General features: G+C 49.1%; 1 protein-coding gene across 4 annotated transcripts in view; it reads right to left on the reverse strand.

Moving 5' to 3' along the window:
- kiaa0100 (KIAA0100 ortholog) overlaps nucleotides 1-17,659 on the reverse strand; it is a 74,818-nt gene extending 57,159 nt beyond the window's left edge. For 2 of the 4 annotated variants that reach the window (XM_033045832.1, XM_033045831.1), the window contains exons 1-9: nucleotides 17,526-17,659; nucleotides 16,629-16,886; nucleotides 14,274-14,357; nucleotides 13,669-13,737; nucleotides 11,281-11,350; nucleotides 9,767-9,874; nucleotides 8,711-8,738; nucleotides 7,362-7,451; nucleotides 4,803-5,054 (exon numbers count right to left, since the gene is read on the reverse strand). In XM_033045832.1, coding sequence (XP_032901723.1) covers nucleotides 4,803-5,054; nucleotides 7,362-7,451; nucleotides 8,711-8,738; nucleotides 9,767-9,874; nucleotides 11,281-11,350; nucleotides 13,669-13,737; nucleotides 14,274-14,357; nucleotides 16,629-16,886; nucleotides 17,526-17,552 — 986 coding nt within the window. In that variant the 5' untranslated portion in view covers nucleotides 17,553-17,659. Of the gene's footprint in view, nucleotides 1-4,802; nucleotides 5,055-5,901; nucleotides 5,942-7,361; nucleotides 7,452-8,710; nucleotides 8,739-9,766; nucleotides 9,875-11,280; nucleotides 11,351-13,668; nucleotides 13,738-14,273; nucleotides 14,362-16,628; nucleotides 16,887-17,525 lie in introns of those variants that run through there. The other 2 variants (XM_033045833.1, XM_033045834.1) reach the window with 2 other exon arrangements.
- Between the last annotated feature and the right edge of the window lie 653 nt (nucleotides 17,660-18,312).

Genomic DNA, 18,312 nt, shown 5'->3' on the forward strand with positions numbered 1-18,312 from the left:
ACACAGGGGCGGGGCTTAGCCGAGATCACAGGGGTGGGGCTTGGCCTAGGACACAGGTACATGTACACATGGGCGGGGCATATCCTGGTATTTAATATTGCCCTATTTTTGTTTTATTATTGAGTATGTGTGAATGTGTATATATACACACTGGACTTTGTTTTCTCCCGTTGCGTACTATGTTTACATGTTCTGTTGTGCTGCCACAAGTAAGAATTTCATTATCCTATCTGGGACGGACGACAATAAAATCTCTTGACAGCAAATTTCCCTCTTGACTACACAGGGGCGGGGCAGAGCCCGGTATACATGGGCGGGGTTTAATCTGGAACAGAGGGACCGGGCCAGCTTGGTACACATGGGCGGGACTGAGACTGTTACAGTTGACAGCCCGAGAGCAGCCAGGAGTCAAGAGGGAAATTAAACTGCAAGAGACTGCCGATGCTAGAAACTTGAGTAAATCACAAAAGTCCCCTTCTCTTTGATTCACAGCCAGGCACTGGTGGGTTGTCACTGCGAGGCAGTTGGCCACACGCTCAGAGTCGGAGAGGTGTACAGCACGGAAACCCACCTTGTTCAAGTTCAAGGGTTCAAGAGAGTTTATTGTCATGTGTCCCAGTTAGGACAATGAAATTCTTCAGCACAACAGAATATTGTCCATGCCCCGATCAAGTTGGTTTCAAACTTTGTGAAGCTGCAGCCTTCCAGGTAGGTGGAAAATGTTCCATCACCTAGCTGAGCCATAGAGATGGTGCAAAGATAATGTGCCAAATGTTAAGTGCATGGACTAACTTCATCCAAGCAAGTGGAGTCAGTCGGAACACTCACCATTTCACCTTTGTAGATGGTGGACAGAAGACATAAGGAACTCTAGATGCTAAAATGTTTAAGATGGAACTGCAGATGCTGGAAAAATCGAAGGTAGTTAAAAATGCTGGAGAAATTCAGCGGCTGAGGCAGCATCCGTGGAGTGAATGAATAGGCGACGTTTGCGGTTGTGACCCTTCTTCAGACTGATGTGGGGGTAGGGGGGCGGGAAGAAGAAAGGAAGATGCGAGGCAGTGGGCTGTGGGAGAGCTGGGAACGGGAGGGGAAAGAGGGAGAAAGCAAGCACTACCTCAAATTGGAGAAGTCAATGTTCATACCGCTGGGGTGCAGACTACCAGCAGTTGTCTGTCTTTTCACCGTTTTATTTTTATTTTTAGTTAGTTAAAGTGTTTTGTTTAGAGGTCTAGACTTTTTTGTGTGGGGGGTGGGGGGAGGGGAAGGAGGAAACTGCCTTTCAGGGTCCCTTCCTGGTCGGAGAGGCAGCTTTTCTCCGGGCTGCAGCTTTGACCCATCCTCTCGGCCTACCAGCGGGCCTGGAGCGGCGTTTCCTGTCGCGGACCGCCCAGAACCTCGGCTTCGGCGGCAGCACAGTGCTGGAGCGCTATCGTGGAGCGGGCGATGCCTTGCCTGGGTCGCCGTGCTGGAGCTCCGGTGAGCTGAGACCGCCGGGAACAACATCGCGGAGCTGCGGGACTGTGGAGCGGCCAGCTGCGGGCGGCGGCGCCGAACTTTACACCGGGAGCCTGGGATCTCGCGACGAGATCGCCAGTTGTGGAGCTCCATCCGGCGCGGCCTTGTCGGCTTCGGAAGCCGCGGCCTCCAGTACGGAGGTGGCCGTTCCAGGGTTCCCATACCGCTGTGAGGACTCTCCCGACGCCGGAGCACCACCACCCGGCGAGAACGGCCAGGAACATCGGGCCTCCGTAGAGGCAACTGTGGAGGCCTCAATAGGCCCGACTATGGGTGAACTGGGGTTGGGGACTGGACTTTGTGCCTTCCCTCATGGTGGGAGCCATTGTGGGGGGATGTTCTTTGTGTTTAAGACTCTCATTGGTGTTATGTCTGTATTTTTTTTTTGTGTGCTGCAAAATGGCAAAAAGCATTTCACTTCATTACACCTTGGTGTATGTGAATGTGACTAATAAAATACCTTTGACCTTTGATACCCAAGCGCAATATGAGGTGCTGCTCCTCCAATTTACGGTGAGAGTCACTCTGGCCATACACAAAGTGCTGGAAGAATTCAGCATGTCAGGCAGCATCTGTGGAGGGAAGGGATCAGCAATGTGTCCCGTCAGGACCCTACTTCAGACCAACAGTATTAAAGGGGGAGAAAAGAGAGGTGTGGGGCAGGACAAATCCTGGCCAGTGATAAATCGATACATGTGAGGGGGGTTGATTGGCAGAAATGTGGACAAAGGCCAGTGAACCTAGAACTTAAAAACTCTTGCTCAATGTCACAAAACCAAGAAACTAATCCCTGTGACTGCTTGGATTTCCTCCCACCTTCCAAACAGTTGGGCAGGATCATTGGCTACTGTTAAATATCCCCTAGCGCAGATCATCTGAGATATTAAAGCCCAGGAATATGGAACGCCCTCCATCACCGACCCACCATCAAAAACTAGTACCTGGTCTCCTGACTTCCCCTTTTTGAAGTAAATGATTGCAGCTACATAGATTCTCAGAGCTGCTGCTGTAATTACTGCCAAAGATAAAGGAGCTACTTATTGACATCACAAAACATGCCCCAGTCAATAGCCTAAGCATAAATATCACCAAGAATTTATTCTGAACCAACCATGTTGATGTTCCAACCAAGAAAGCAAACCAGCGCCTCCATTTCCTCAGAGGTCTATGGGATGTCTACATCGACTCATATAAACATCTACAGATGTATCATAGAAAGCATCCTATTAGGATAAATCACAGCCTGGTTTTGAAATAGCTCAGCCCAAGACCGCAAGAAATTGCCGAGCTGTAGATGTAACTACACTTCACAATGACTTGGGAACGCAGCCAACAATTCTCACCCCACTCATTCCTCTTTTCCCCGTTCCAATAGGGCAGAAGATACAAAAGCTTGAAAGCACGTATCATCAGACTCTGTCACACTATATTCTGCACTCTGGTATTTTCTCTTTACCTGCTGTACTTGTGTTTGTTGCACTCATGTATAGTATGATTGGACTGAATAGCACAAAGCTTGTCCACTGCAACTCAGTACACGTGACAATAATAAAACAATGCCAATACGATACAATAAACCATAAATCCTTCTGGAAGGTTCTTTATTCCACACCAAAGCTGGTTGAGCAGGAGTTACAGTGCCCTCCATAATGTTTGGAACAAAGACCCATCATTTATTTATTTGCCTCTGTACTTCATAATTTGAGATTTGTAATAGAAAAAAATCACATGAGGTTAAAGTACACATTTGCAGATGTTATTAAAGGCAATTTTTGTACATTTTGGTTTCACCATGTAGAAATTACAGCTGTGTTTATACATAGGCGCCCCCATTTCAGAGCACCATAATGTTTGGGACATATGGCTTCACAGGCGTTTGTAATTGCTCAGGAGTGTTTAATTGCCTCCTTAAAGCAGGTATAAGAGAGCTCTCAGCCCGAGTCTTTGCTCCAGTCTTTTCATTATATTTGGAAACTTTTATTGCTGTTTATCAACATGAGGACCAAAGTTGTGCCAATTAAAGTCAAATAAACCATTATGAGACTGTGAAACAAGAATAAAACTGTTAGAGACATCAGCCAAACCTTCGGCTTACCAAAATCAACTGTTTCATCATTAAGAAGAAAGAGAGCACGAGTGAGCTTTCTATTCACAAAGGGACAGGCAGGGCAAGGAAGACCTCCACAGCTGATAACAAAAGAAAAAACCCAAACACTTGTCCGACAGATCAGAAACACTCTTCAGGAGTCCAGTGTGGATTTGTAACCACTGTCCGCAGAAGACTCCATGAACAGAAATACACTGCAAGATGCAAACCACTGGTTAGCCACAAAAATAGTATGTCCGGGTTACAGTTTGCCAAGAAGTACTTAAAAGAGCAACCACAGTTCTGGAAAAAGGTCTTGCGGACAGATGAGACGAAAATTAACCTATATCAGAGTGATGGCAAGAGCAAAGTATGGAGGAGAGAAGGAACTGCCCAAGATCCAAAGCATACCACCTCATCTGTGAAACACGGTGGTGGGGGTGTTATGACCTGGACATGTATGGCTGCTGAAGGTACTGGCTCACTTATCTTCATTGATGATACAACTGCTGATGGTAGTAGCATCATGAATTCTGAAGTGTATAGACACATCCTATCTGCTTAAGTTCAAACAAATGCCTCAAAACTCATTGGCTGGCGGTTCATTCTACAGCAAGACAATGATCCCAAACATACTGCTAAAGCAACAAAGGAGTTTTTCAAAGCTAAAAAATGATCAATTCTTGAGTGGGAAATTCAATCACCTGATCTGAACCCAATTGAGCATGCCTTTTTTGCTGAAGAGAAAGCTGAAGGGGACTAGCCCCCAAAACAATAAGCTAAATATGGCTGCAATATAGGCCTGGCAGAGCATCACCAGAGAAGACACCCAGCAACTGGTGATGTCTATGAATCGCAGACTTCAAGCAGTCATGGCATGCAAAGGATATGCAACAAAATACTAAACATGACTACGTTCATTTACATGACATTGTTATGTCCCAAACATTATGGTGCCCTGAAATGGGGGGACTATGTATAAACACTGCTGTAATTTCAACATGGTGAGACCAAAACGTATAAAAATGAGTTTATTAAAATCTGACAATGTGCACTTTAACCACATGTGATTGTTTCAATTACAAATCTCAAATTGTGGAGTACAGAGGCAAATAAATAAATGACGGGTCTTTGTCCCAAACATTATGGAGGGCACTGTATGATTTGGACGGAGCTGAGTTACACGTGAGTGACTCACAGACGAGCGACCGGTGAGTGCGTCCCTTCACGCTGCCAGGGGCGTCTCGGAGTCAGCAAGCGGCTCCCAGTCGAAATCAGGGAAGAGGTGGGGAGGGTGCTGAGACAGGGAGGGTCCATCACCCACCACCTGACTTGGCTCCAGGGGCAGCTGCTGCAGGAGCACAGGGTCGAAGGGCAGGCCATGGAAGAAGCAGTGCTCACTGAAAGCGTCGAGGCGGTGCAGGCGGCGCTGGGGGTCGGCACACAGCAGCTGGTGGGGAGAACGGGCTGGTGAGGGTGGTGAACACAGTCAGACCACTCCCCGCCTCCAAAACCTTAATCACTCCCCCAAACCCCAGCCACCCCCTGCCCCGCTTCCCCAACGCCTCCCCCAAAACCCCAACCCTTCCCCCCCCTCCCTGACCACCAACCACCCCCCGCACCCCAACTCCTCCCTGAACCTTCGTCCCGATCCCCAACCCCTCCCCCAAAATCCCAACCCCTCCCCGAACCCCCAACCACTCCCCACCCTGCACCCAACCTCCCCCTCCCCTCCCCTCCCTGAACCCCTAACTATACCCCACCACTCTCCCCAACCACTCCTGAATCCCCAACACTCGCCAACCCCTTCCCCCGCTCCCCAATCCCTCCCTTGCCCCTCCCGTCCATGAACCTCACCCCCGTCTCATTCCCCAACCCCTCCCTGAACTCCTTCCTGGCCTCCCCCTCCCTCCCTGAAGCCCCCAACCATTCCCACCACACCGCTTCCCTGACCCTCCCTGCTGCCACCAAGCCTTCTCCGCTCTGCCAACACCCTCCCCGAATCCCCAAACCCTCCCCACCTCACCCTCTCATCCAACTCCTCCTCCCTATCCTTCCCCGTTCTCGCAAATCCCTCTCCCCCGCCCCTACTCCTGACTTTCTCCCTCAATCCCCCACCATCTCACCCAGGTTCTCACCCTCCACACCTCCCAGAGTTCTTGCCCGATCCCATCTGCTCCCCCAACCCTTCCTCTCACCGCCCCCAATCCCTCTCTGCTTTTCCCACTCTCACCACCCTCCCACCCACATGCGAAAGGAGCATGGAGAGGGTGCAGTGAGCAGCGGGGGAGGGGTACCTCTGCAAGGAGGAAGTCGAGGCTCCGACTGACGGGGGCCGGCGGGCCCGTTGCACGCTGGCCAGCATCGCGGTATGGTCATCCTGAGGCTCCACAGGAAACTGGGAGAGGGAGGGTTGGGGAGTGAGAGAAGGGGAGAGGGGTGAGGGGGACTCAGAAAGAGGTTGGAGAGAGATGGGGTCAGAAAGAGGTGGGAGATAGATGGGGAGAGAGAGAGAGAGAGGTGGTAGAGAGAGAGTGAGAGAGACAGAAGTGGGGGAAGGATGAGGGAGAGGTGGGGGGGGGGGAGAGAGAGGGATGTAGGGGGAGAGAAAGAGAGGGAGGTGGGGGGAAGAGGGAGGGAGAGAGAAACATGAAGAGCAGACCCCTCATTAGAAGCAGTAACGGAACCATTTGCCAGCCTGCTTTTGCTGCCCCTGCCTTCAGTCAGCTGGGAAGGGAGCCTGCTGTTCCTAAACCTTTAACATTCCAGGTGGGATCGATGGGAGAGTGGTGGTCGGGATGGAGGGGACCGATTGAGGGAGGGTTTCGATCAACCGGGGGAGTGAGGAAGAGGGCGACTGGATCAATTGGCCTGGACGGGGGAATGGTTAAATAAGGAGGGAGGGGGTCAAGCGGGGGGATGTGGTTGATCAGACGGGGTGGGGGTGTGGACAGGACAGATTCTAGTACTCCGTTTACCGAGCACACCCCAGCGAAAGCAAGCGTGACAAGTCAGGACGCTTGCTGCGGCATTTTCACCAGACTCTCTTCCCCAGTGGGGGGGGGGGGGGGGGGAGATCAATGTGGACATCGGGCAGGTGGGATGTGAGGAAGGAGAGAACGTGAGAGTGCGGAGTGAAGAAGTGATTCCAAAGGCCAGGCGGTCTATGGTGGGATGTTCCACAAGATCGGAATGGGGGCAAAACAAAGGTTGGGGTAACCGGAGCAGAAACAGGAGACAGTCTTCCTCAACTTCCCACCCACCCTGGCAGTGGCGGACTAGGTCTAAATATATTGGTTGCCAGGAGACAAAGAGGGCCCCACTTCATAAGGGGCCCACTTGATATAGGGGCCCACTTGATATAGGGGCCCACTTCATCAGGGGTCCACTTGCCATCGGGCAATCTGACATCCTGGCCAGTCCGCCACTGCACCCTGGGTATTACACCAGATCGCTGGCACATTCTCCTCCCCACCGCCATTACCTTGCCAGCAATCAGAATGTAGAGCAGGATTCCAAGGGACCACCAGTCAGCCGAGTGATTGTAGGGGCTGCCCCTCAACACCTCAGGAGCTGTGAACACAACCGGGTCAAACATGAGCACCAGAAGCTGGAGCTCAGAGGCGGTGATAACATCGCTCCTATCCGCATGGATCCCCACACTCCCAGTCACCGCATCGCTCCCCAAAACCTCCACCCAACACAGTCTCTGATCTTCAGCCCGGCACAGCATGCCTTGCCCACACCCTCGGCTCACCCATGTAGCCAATAGTTCCACAGATGGTGCACGCTCTCTCTCCTCGCCACAGTCTGCGGGACAATCCAAAATCCGTCAACATCAGGTGGCCTGAGAGTGGGGGAATGAAAGAGAAAAAGTGAGAGCGCAGGAGCGAGAGAGAAAACAAACAAAAGCACAAAGATAGATGAGAGAGTGAGATAGAGGATGAGAGAGTGAGGAGAGAGAGAATGTAAGCATGCAGGTACAGCAGGCAGTGATGAAAGCGAATGGCATGTTGGCCTTCATAACAAGAGGAGTTGAGTATAGGAGCAAAGAGGTAGTTCTGCAGTTGTACAGGGCCCTAGTGAGACCACTCCTGGAGTATTGTGTGCAGTTTTGATCCCCTAATTTGAGGAAGGACATTCTTGCTATTGAGGGGGTGCAGCGTAGGTTTACAAAGGTAAATCCCGGGATGGCGGGACTGTCATATGCTGAGAGAATGGAGCGACTGTGCTTTCTCACAGCATATGACAGTCTCATCTTTCTAAACTACTCTGGAGTTTAGAAAGATGAGAGAGGATCTTAATGAAACATCAAAGATTATTAAGGGTTTTTACACGATAGAGGCCGAAAACATGTTCCCGATGTTGGGGGAGTCCAGAAACAGGGGCCACAGTTTAAGAATAAGGGGTAAGCCATCTAGAACGGAGATGAGGAAATACATTTTCACACAGAGAGTTGTGAGTCCGTGAAATTCTCTGCCTCAGAGGGCGGTGCAGACCGGTTCTTTGGATACTTTCAAGAGAGAGTTAGATAGGGCTCTTAAAGATAGCGGAGTCAGGGGATATGGGGAGAAGGCAAGAACGGGGTACTGATTGGGGATGATCAGCCATGATTACATTGAATGGCGGTGCTGGCTCGAAGAACCGAATGGCATATTCCTGCACCTATTGTCTATTGTCTATTGAATAGAGACCCAGCCTACTCAACCTCTCCCTATAACTCACGGCCTCTAGTCCTGGCAACATCCTTGTAAATCTTTTCTAAACCCTTTTAAGCTTGACAACATTTTTCCATTAGTTGAAGTTAAAAGGACTGGGGCATGGGTTGAAGGTTTTAGAATGGGGATAGAGGGGATGGGAGAACGTTCTTACACAGTGAGGGATAATGCCTGGAACTCTGTGCCCAGGCCGTGAGTGGAGGCAGAGATGGACAGTGGTGTTGGGAGGAAATTAAATAAATGTTAGAGGGGAGTGAACAGGCAGGACTACAATGAGACCGAAGGGTGACCTGCAGAGAGCTGGCATGCTGGATGGGCCGAACAGCAGCCCCCTTGCCCCACTGTATTCAGCAACTCAATCTTACAATCCAGTCACATTCGTTCTTACCTCGCTCGTTCAGAAGAACGTTCTCCATCTGAAAAGGTTAAAGGTCAAAATTTAAAGTGCTTCACCACAGACGTTTACCTTCACTTCTCTGACCACAGCAACGCTGGGGTAATGGACCATCGCTGGCTATAGTAACTCGGCAGAACCTCAACACCACTGTCACTACTCAGCCTCCCCCTCCCCCCCTCTACAAACAATTACCTCCATGTGGTCTCCACTCCTTGATGCAGGAGCTCAGAAGATAGCAGCGACCCAGACGGTCTCGCCAGCTCTTCCGCATTTCCATATCTTATTCCCAGCTTCGAGTGCGGCGAGGTCCGCCATAGTCATACAGCCCAGAAACTAGCCCATGCCAACCAAGGTGTTGTATCTAAACTAGCCCTATCCATATACCTGTCCAAATGTATTTTAAATGTCTTTACGGTACTTGCCTCAACTAGGTCTTCTGATAACTCATTCCATATCCCCACCACCTCTGAGTTACTTTCGCCTCTCACCTTAAACTTATGTCCTTGGTACTTGAATCCCCTCCCCTCGGAAAAAAACTCCCATGGTGCAGTGCTCCCTCACCGCGCCTCCCACTGCGTGGCCCCCCGGCTCACCGTCCCTCCCAACGCGTGGTGCTCCCCATAGAACAACGCTCCCTCACCGCTCCTCACGCAGTGCAACAGGATATGGGCCACAGGGCAAGAGTAACCTCTCCCTACCTTCACGTCCCGGTGAATAACTCCAAAATCATGAAGGAAACCTCAGGAGACAAAAAAGCAAACAGAGATGCATAATTCTTTGCCATTTCCAAACACTGCAAAATGATCCTACCACATCATCCCATCCCCACCCATTTTCACTTTCTAGAGTGCTCCCTCCGCACAGCACTTCACTCCTTCTCTGCCCCCTCCCACAGTGCGACGCTCCCTCACCACTTCTCCCAGTGCAGTGCTCCCTCACTGCCCCTCCCACAGTGCAGCCCTCCCTCACTGCCCCTCCGACAGAGCACAGTTCCCTCAACACCCCTCCCAGTCCCAACCCCTCCCCCCCATCTTCCCAAACACTCACCAATGGCAGAACCCAGCTCAGCTGCGAACACCCGCACTCTGCCCTCCGCCAGCGGCTTCTGGGCGGCCCAGAATCTGCCAAGGTCCCCATCATGGTGGTAGTCGCACTCTGCAAGGAGAACCAGAGCAGTCAGGTCGTCATTCAGTCAGCCAGCCACCCTGAGGTGGGACATTTCAGCAGGGCTCAGAGACTCCCAGCTCAACCAAAATCAGAGCTTGAAACCATCCCGATACCAGGAGCAACTCAGATCATCAGTCATGGAATCAGGCCAATCGGCCCAACGTCCTTGCAAACCAAGATGTCCATATAAGCTTGTCCCATTTACCCAACCCAGGTCCACATCTCTCTAAACCTATCCCATCACGTGCCTAATTTCGCTGTGCTGTGCAAAAGTGACTATCCAAATGCCTTTTAATCGTAATTGTGTCCACCTCAACCACTTCCTCTTTGAATAAGGTCACCCTTCATTCTTCTAAACTCCAAAGAATACTGGCTGAAAATGTCTCATCTCTCTTGGTAGGCCTACTTTCTCACCCCAGGAATTAGCCTGGGGAATCAACAATGGGTTGTCTCCATTGCTCCCACATTTTTTTTTTAAGCTAAGGAGGCCAATACTATGCACAGTATTCTCAGTGAGGCCTCACCAACACCCTGTGCAATTGGAACAAAACCTCCCCCATTCTTAAACTCCAACCCTTTCACAATGGAGGCCACAGTGCTGTTTGCCTTCATAACTAGCTGCATGCAAGCTTTTTGTGATTAATGCACTAGAACACCTCAATTCCTCTGAACTTTACTCAGTCTCTCCAGTTAGATAACAAACAATCCCCGATCCCAAAGCATCGATGTGGATAAGTTGTGCCAAAGGCCCTGTATGACTTTATCAAACAGCCGACTCCTACAAACATCGACCTTTCAGGCTTTTCATCTCCTTCACTCTCTCGTTTAACCATGTCTGTTCCCAGCTTATCTCAAACTTACACAAGAGCCTATTCGGCTACTTAACATCGTGCTGCCTCAAGAAACAATCGAATTAACGTGATTCACCATTCTCTCACCCCTATAGACGTGAAGATTAATTCAGCTCACAGTTGGAAGTTCACGGTTTAACCTGTTCCCAGTAAAGGTTCCAATACAGCAACACACCAGGCTTTTTCCAGTTTCAACATGCATCTCAAGTCCCTCACCTAGCTATTGTTTGAGTGAACCTCCCTGCACCCAGGGTATTAAAGGTCAGACCACTATTTATTCTCCTTGCTGGCTCAGTTGCTCTCCTTGTTGGTTGAGAACAAAGATTATGCTCCTCTATAATCTTTAGTTGAGAGTGATCTCACGTAATTCACAAAGGCACCTGAACAATCCGGCGTGCTTCGGTAATGGCAGGGCTGGAGCGACAGGAAGAGATGCTACTCTAAAGGCCGGTAACTAAGACACACACACACACACACACACACACACTGCACCACAAAAACCCAGCCGGTGCCGGGAGCTCAGTGGCACGCCGGTGAACTCACTAATGAAGAGCAGCCGTGAAGTCTGCCAACATTCCCGAACTCCCTGCACGAAGGGATGGAGGACCTGCTTCTGGGAAGTGAACGAGAAGAAAAAAAAGCATTTCCACAAACTGCTCCCAAGGTGCGGGCAGCAGGAGGAAGGGAGAAGAGTGGTGGGACGAACACTGGAGCAACAGCAGGATTAACATTGGGGGGGGGGGGAAGGGGGTGGTGCAGATTGTAACTGGGTTACATTGTTACAGTGCTCAACCCCAGCTAATCTACATCTTACCTCCTGCTCATCTTGGTTCCATGTCTAATCCAACAGAATTTGTCCCCCAGACATTCACAGCTCCAGATTCCCACTCTCCCTGCCCCATGAAAAAGTGTTTCTCTTTGTTTTACCTCAAATACAAAACTCACCAGAACAAATAACTTCTAGCTATTGTATTATTTTATCAGAGAACACCCAACTAAGGGGAGATTTGACCTACTGAGCCTGGGTAGGGTTTTTAGCAGAGGAGTTCAACTGGTCCCACAGACCCCTACACCTGGACAGGAACATTGAACATAAAACAGTGCACCACAGGAACAGGCCCTTTGCCCCACAGTACCCATCTCTCTCCCACCTCTGTGCAGAACATGATGCCAAGTTAAACTAATCTCCTCTGGTTCCAAATGATCCATATCCCTCCATATCCATGTTGGTGACCAGCCTCTCCTTATAACTAAGACCCACTAATCCAAGCAGCATTCTGGCAAACTGCACCCTCCGAAACCTCCACAAACTTCTTTTAATGAGGAGACTGGAACTGCACACAATGCAGCTGAACCAAATCCCTATAAAGCTGCAACATGACTCGCCGACTCTTATACTCAATATCCCGTATGCTATATGCCTTGTTTACCACTCTACCTTCGTGTGTTTGCCACTTTCAGGGAAGTGTGCCTTTTTTTAACTTCAGGTGGAAAGATATTACACAGGGTTTCTGATTAGCCGCAGGGAAACCGTGACATCATGAGGTCAGTGCGGGATGGATGGATAGTTCCAACTGGACCAGGTGGCCCTGCTCGACTTCATCATTTCAGAAGTTCTAGGACAGAATTAGGCCATTCGGCCCATCGTATCTGCCATTTAATCATGATTGATCTATCTTTTCCTCTCAACCCCATTCTCCTGCCTTCACCCCATAGACCCTGACATCTTTACTAATCAAGAATCTGTCAACCTTAAAAATATCCATTGACTTGGCTTCCGCAGCCATCTGTGTCAATGAACTACCCCGTCATGGGGCAAAGCTGGAAGCTCCACATAGGAGCCTCTCGCCCATTAGCTCACCACAAGAACAAGACGGGCTTTTCACCAATATTGTCTAGGTCCAAGGTCCCTGTCTCAGGCTCCGAGCAGGCAGAAACATTTTGCATCAAACGATGATATCAAAATTAAGAAGGCAACTTTGAAAAACAACTCCACAGCAAAGTAGCAAAATAGAATAGCAGCCAATGGCGTTATTACCAGCAAGCTTTCTAAAGCAACCTTGCTTGGAAACAGTATTTAGGATGATGAGGATAGATGCAAATGAGATGAAGGAAGGATTTTGACTGATTGTCATGGTCAAGGACAAATGATCCAGGAAAAGACTGAGCACGGGTTTATAAAGGGAGAGCGTTCAAGGTAAATCTTTGTCCCTCCCAGAGAGAATGGGACTGTTGTGTTTTTTTTTTTTTAAAGACACATACAGCCAGAGTAACTCAGCGGGTCAGGCAGCATCTGGAGAACATGAATAGGTGACGTCTTGGGTCGGGAAACTTCGTCAGGCTGTTTATTCACTTTTCTTCACACATAAATTCCCTAGTAACTAATTTTATCCCTCATCTCAATTTTTTGGATAGTGATCTGTGGATTCTATATTTGCAAATTCCTTTACCCGAATGGCCCTAAAGCTAGAAGGCAAATGGAACAGGTTTTTTTTTTTGCAAAGGGTATGCAGTATGAAAGTATTAAGCTGTGATGAAGTTTATGGAACTCAGACGAGACTGCACCCGGATTGGTGTGTAGTTTTGATCTGGGATGTGCCTGCATTGGTGAACGTGCAAACTTCACACACACTGTGCCCTAGGTCAGGATTGAACCTAGGTCTCTGGTCCTGTGAGACAGCAGCCCTCTCTACTGGACCTCTGTGTTGCCTATTATAAAGCTGAGATTAGATCAACCAGAAGCAGGATCCAGATGCTGCTTGCTGAAGATCCTGGTTCTTATTAGAAGTTTGAGATATAAAAGTTTACGATAAATCACATGCAATCTGTGTTTGATGGCATGGGTAGGTCGGATTGGGGGTGGGTGGGGGGCAGAGGGGTGATAGACAGAAGGAACTGATAGGTAGATCCAGTTGAACGCAGATTCAGTACCTGAATTACAACTGCATCCTTGCATTGCTGCAGGACTCCCTGTCGCACAACCTCCGCCTTCAGTAGCACCTTGGGGGAAGCATTGGACACAGTCAGAAGCTGCAGCGTGACTGTGTACAGGGCAAGCTCGTTCACCAGCAACAAGTCAACCATTCAGGACGTGCTTTCACCCCAGCCTAACCGCACGACTCTTCCATCATTTTCACTCTACTTCTACTACCAATGGGTTGAAGAGTCACAGTGTATCGTCCACAAACAAACACTGTCAGCAGGCGGGGTTGAGACATATTCAGCAAAATACTTTTGTTTAGCTTGAAATGAAGCATGTTATCAATATAGTCTAGGCAGACTTTCATACTGTACCTAACCCCTGCTGTCCCTGCTCTCACAGTGTGTGATCGGACAGCGTAGATGGACAGTGTAGAGGAACCTCACTGTATCTGGGAGTGTGTGATGGGACGTTGTAGACGGAGCTTCACTCTGTGCCTGACCCTGGAGGTGTGTGATGGTTCGGTGCCAAGGAAGATTCACTGTACGTCTAACCCGCACTATCCTGGGAATGTTCAGCTTACACTTATACATTTGCTCCCTGTGCATATACGTACTTTCAATGCGTAAGTCTTCTCCACAGTCCTTTGGCGGACTTTCAGAATTGGTCCCAAGGAGCCCCTTGCAATGAACTCAATATCCTAAAAGGGGAAATAAAACAAAGTATTCTGTGAGCAGGAGTCATTTGAGCAGTGGTGTTTGGATACAGTAACAACTCAGGTGGATAAAATTCTGGGCCCAGTAACTAAGCATCAAATACCGGTGCTTCTTCATTTCGTGCTTGGCTCTGCTCTGAATTCAATAAACATGTCCCGTGACCAGCTATTTTAAAAAGAGCAGCAAGAAGCCACAGATGCTGGAAATCCAAAATAAAAACAGAGGAAGCTCAATCTATTTTCGAGCAGTAACTTGATATACCTACTCAGCATTTCAGCTAAGAAACAGGCCATTGAGCCCCTTCACCCCGTGTTAACCTCACCCCTCTCATCTCCACATTTTAATTTTGGAGATAGAGCTCTTCAAGTCCGCGCTGACCAACGATCACCCATACACAATGTTATTCCAGTTTTGCATCCTCCACACCAGGGGCAATTTACAGAAGGCATTTAACCTCCAAACCTGCATGTCTTTGGAATGTGGAAGGAAACCGGAGAAAACCCATGCGGTCACAGGGAGTACATGTAAACTCCACTCAGACAGCACCTGTAGTTAGGATCAAACCCGGGTTTCTGGCACTGTAACTCTGCCGCTGCACTACAATTCTGCCCTATATCTTCCTATTCCTCTTTCATGGAACAGAACTGCGCACGCACAGACCCTTTGAGCCCACAATGTCTGTGTCAAATGTGATGCCAAGTTAAACTAACCTCCTCTACCTGCATGTGTTCCATGTCTCCCCATTCCCTGCACATCCATGTGTCTTTCTAAACAGACACATAAAATATTTTATGCTTGTGAAGTATATTAAGTTAGAAAATGGTTGCAGATTACAACGGTTAAATGTTCAAATGTTAACAATTTCCTTTGGTTCTGAATTATTACAAGATCTTTCTGTACCTAGTTTAAAAGTATTTTCCTCCTCAATATGCCATCAACAAGAGATTATTTAGTTAAGCATCAAACAATGGGCAAAGGAAGATAATTTCTGCATTGAACACTTAAAACTGAAGGGAACTGATCATGTGAATAAACAATGCGAGCTGCCCTGCCCATAGAGACAGGCAGAAGACAAGGAAATCAAGTCACATTTCAAACACGATGATTTAATGGTAATGGTATGGAAATGCCAACCATCATAGGACTCTAGAACGGCACTGCCCAAAGATCCTATAGCTATCAAAGAAGACTCATAATTTGAAGGGCAAGTTTTTCACATAGACGGTCGTGGACATACAGAACAACCCGCCAGGGGAAGTAGCAGAGACACGTAAAATTATAATGTTCACAAGACACCTGGACAGGTACAGTGAACGATTTAGGGGGACATGGGCCAAATGTAGGTAAATGGGAATAGATTCAATAGGCACCTTGGTCACTATGGATGAGTTGGGCCAAAAGGACTGTTTTTGGACTAATTGACCGTCCATGATCTATAAATCTCCACCCAATACCTTAAACTGTGCCCCCAGTTTTTGCATCACTTTCCAATCTGGCACCTACCCCATATCTAGAGAAGATCAGGAGGACGCAGCGGCCCTCCCACTATCTCTAACATCCACCCCTCCTCAACTTCTCCCAACAACCTTGGATGTACACTCTCTGTACGGTGAAAATTATCCTAACCACCAGCACAGACACCTAACCAGCATAGTGGTGCAGCTCGTAGAGTCGCTGCCTCACAGCGAACGAGACCCAGGCTCGGTCCAGACCTCAGGTGCTGTCTGTGTGGAATTTGCACATTCACCCTGTGACCATGTGGGTCTCCCCTGGTTTCCTCCCTGTTCTAAAAGGCTAGTGGTTTGTAAGTTAATTGGTCTCTGTAAATATCCCTCAGTGTGCAAGGACCATATGAGAAAATGGCATAACATAGAACAAATGTGAAAAAAAGACAAAGTACTGGAGTAACTCAGCAGGTGACGTTTTGGATCAGGAGAAGGGTCCTGACCCAAAACGTCACCAATCCATGTCTCCAGAGATGCTGCCTGAACCACTGAGTTACTCCAGCACTGGGTCTTTTTTTGTCAACCAGCATCTGCATTTTCTTCTTTCCATATGGAACTATTGTGAAGGGGCGATCGATGGTCAGTGCAGGCTCAGTGAGCCAAATGGCCTGTTTCCGTGCTGGATCTTTCAAATGATTTAAATAATCTATCATGTTTGTTTTATGACAGAGGGGATTAACCGCATTTATCCAGTGACATTTCAATTCTATAAGAGTAAACGGACGCTGAGCTTTGGATCACCAGAGGTACCTGGAATTCCTGATCAATATGCTGCGATTTGTAAGGAAAGACTGGGAAGAAGAGAGAGATGAAGCGAGGAAAGGGCCAGCCAGTGCTTGCATGCTTGAGAGACTCAGCTCGCATCCCGACTGGTAGTAGTTGTTCTTGTTCATACTTTCCACCGGTACGGAAAGATCCCGAACACCAGCTCGAGAGGGAGACTCCCACTTTGGACAAAGCGCCTTTCCATTTCGAAGCGAGCACCAACTTACTGGTGGGTTCACTGCCCTGGTCAGAGAACAAGAGAGAAAGAGGTAAAAGGGCAGGGAACAGAGTAACAACCCTTGACTGGTAAATCAGACCCACCAGCAGATGAGAATACTCCCTCCTGAGCAAAAGTTTGTTGGTTTAAATAAGTGCCGTGGTTGGATGTCGTAGCAGTTCAAGGGGGTGGGTCAGGTTAGGGTGGTGGGGAGTTGTGAGGATCGTGGAGGAAGGGGAGAATGCAAGGCACCAAGGTCTGTGACAGGTTGGGAGAGTGCTCAATGTGGGGATGAAATGAGTTGGTGAGGGGGCAGAGGTGGTTGAGGGGGAAGAGATGGGGATGAGGACGAAGAGGTGAGAGAACTATATAGGGCTCTTAAAGATAGCGGAGTCAGGGGATATGGGGAGATGGCAGGAACGGGGTACTGATTGGGGATGATCAGCCATGATCCACACTGAATGGCGGTGCTGGCTCGAAGGGCCGAATGGCCTGCTCCTGCACCTACTGTCTATAGTGAGGGGTGAGGGGGAAGAGGTGGGGCTGAGGGGCAGTGGGGATGGAGAGCAGAGGTCTGCGTGCTTCCCTCTCCCCGATCTTCCCATCCTGTCCCCTCATCTTTCTCCCCCCCGCGGTGAGCCGGGCTTCGGGCCCGCGTCCCTTACCCGGGCCGCGCTCCGCCGGTTGCCCATGGCAGCGAGTCGGGCCGCTCACTCTCACATCTCCCAGCACTGTCCTCCCGCGGCACGCCGGGATACAGGAGGACCGGCCCGGCACTGCCCATCCGCGGCACGCCGGGATACTGGAGGACTCTACAACGGCACTGACCAGAGATCCTATAGATTCCAAACACATAAAATACGCTGGAAATCCTTAGGCATTCCGTGGAATGAGAAACAGAGACTGATTTCAAACTATTCCTGGTCAGGGGAGGGGTCTCCTCTGGATTAGAACGACTAGAAAATCCAAAGTGAACACCAACCCTGTGAACAGTCCACGAGTTCCCTGACTCCATCCTGCAATGACCTTCTGCATGTTTGCTCTTGCACAGTTCTAATGAAAGACAAATGCAAGTGTCTAAAAGGATTTTGGATAGGCACATTGATATGCAGCGAATGGAGGGATATGGATGTGTAGGGAGAAACTGCAGATGCTGGTTTACACCGAAGATAGACACAAAATGCTGGAGTAACTCAGAGTGACTGGCAGCATCTCTGGTGAGAAGGAATGTGTGATTTCGATTCGAGACCCTTCAGACCTCGACCCGAAACATCACCCATTCCTTCTCCTCAGAGATGCTGCCAGTCCACTGAGGTACTCCAGCATTTTGTGTCTTATATGGATCATGTGTAGACAGGAAATTGTTTAACCTTGGCATTACGTCCAACATGGATGTTGTGGGCTTAAGGACATGTCCCTGTGCTGTGTTAATAGTGGAATGAATGACAGCTA

This window comes from Amblyraja radiata, chromosome 28, assembly GCF_010909765.2.
Source record: "Amblyraja radiata isolate CabotCenter1 chromosome 28, sAmbRad1.1.pri, whole genome shotgun sequence".
Lineage (NCBI taxonomy): Eukaryota > Metazoa > Chordata > Chondrichthyes > Rajiformes > Rajidae > Amblyraja > Amblyraja radiata.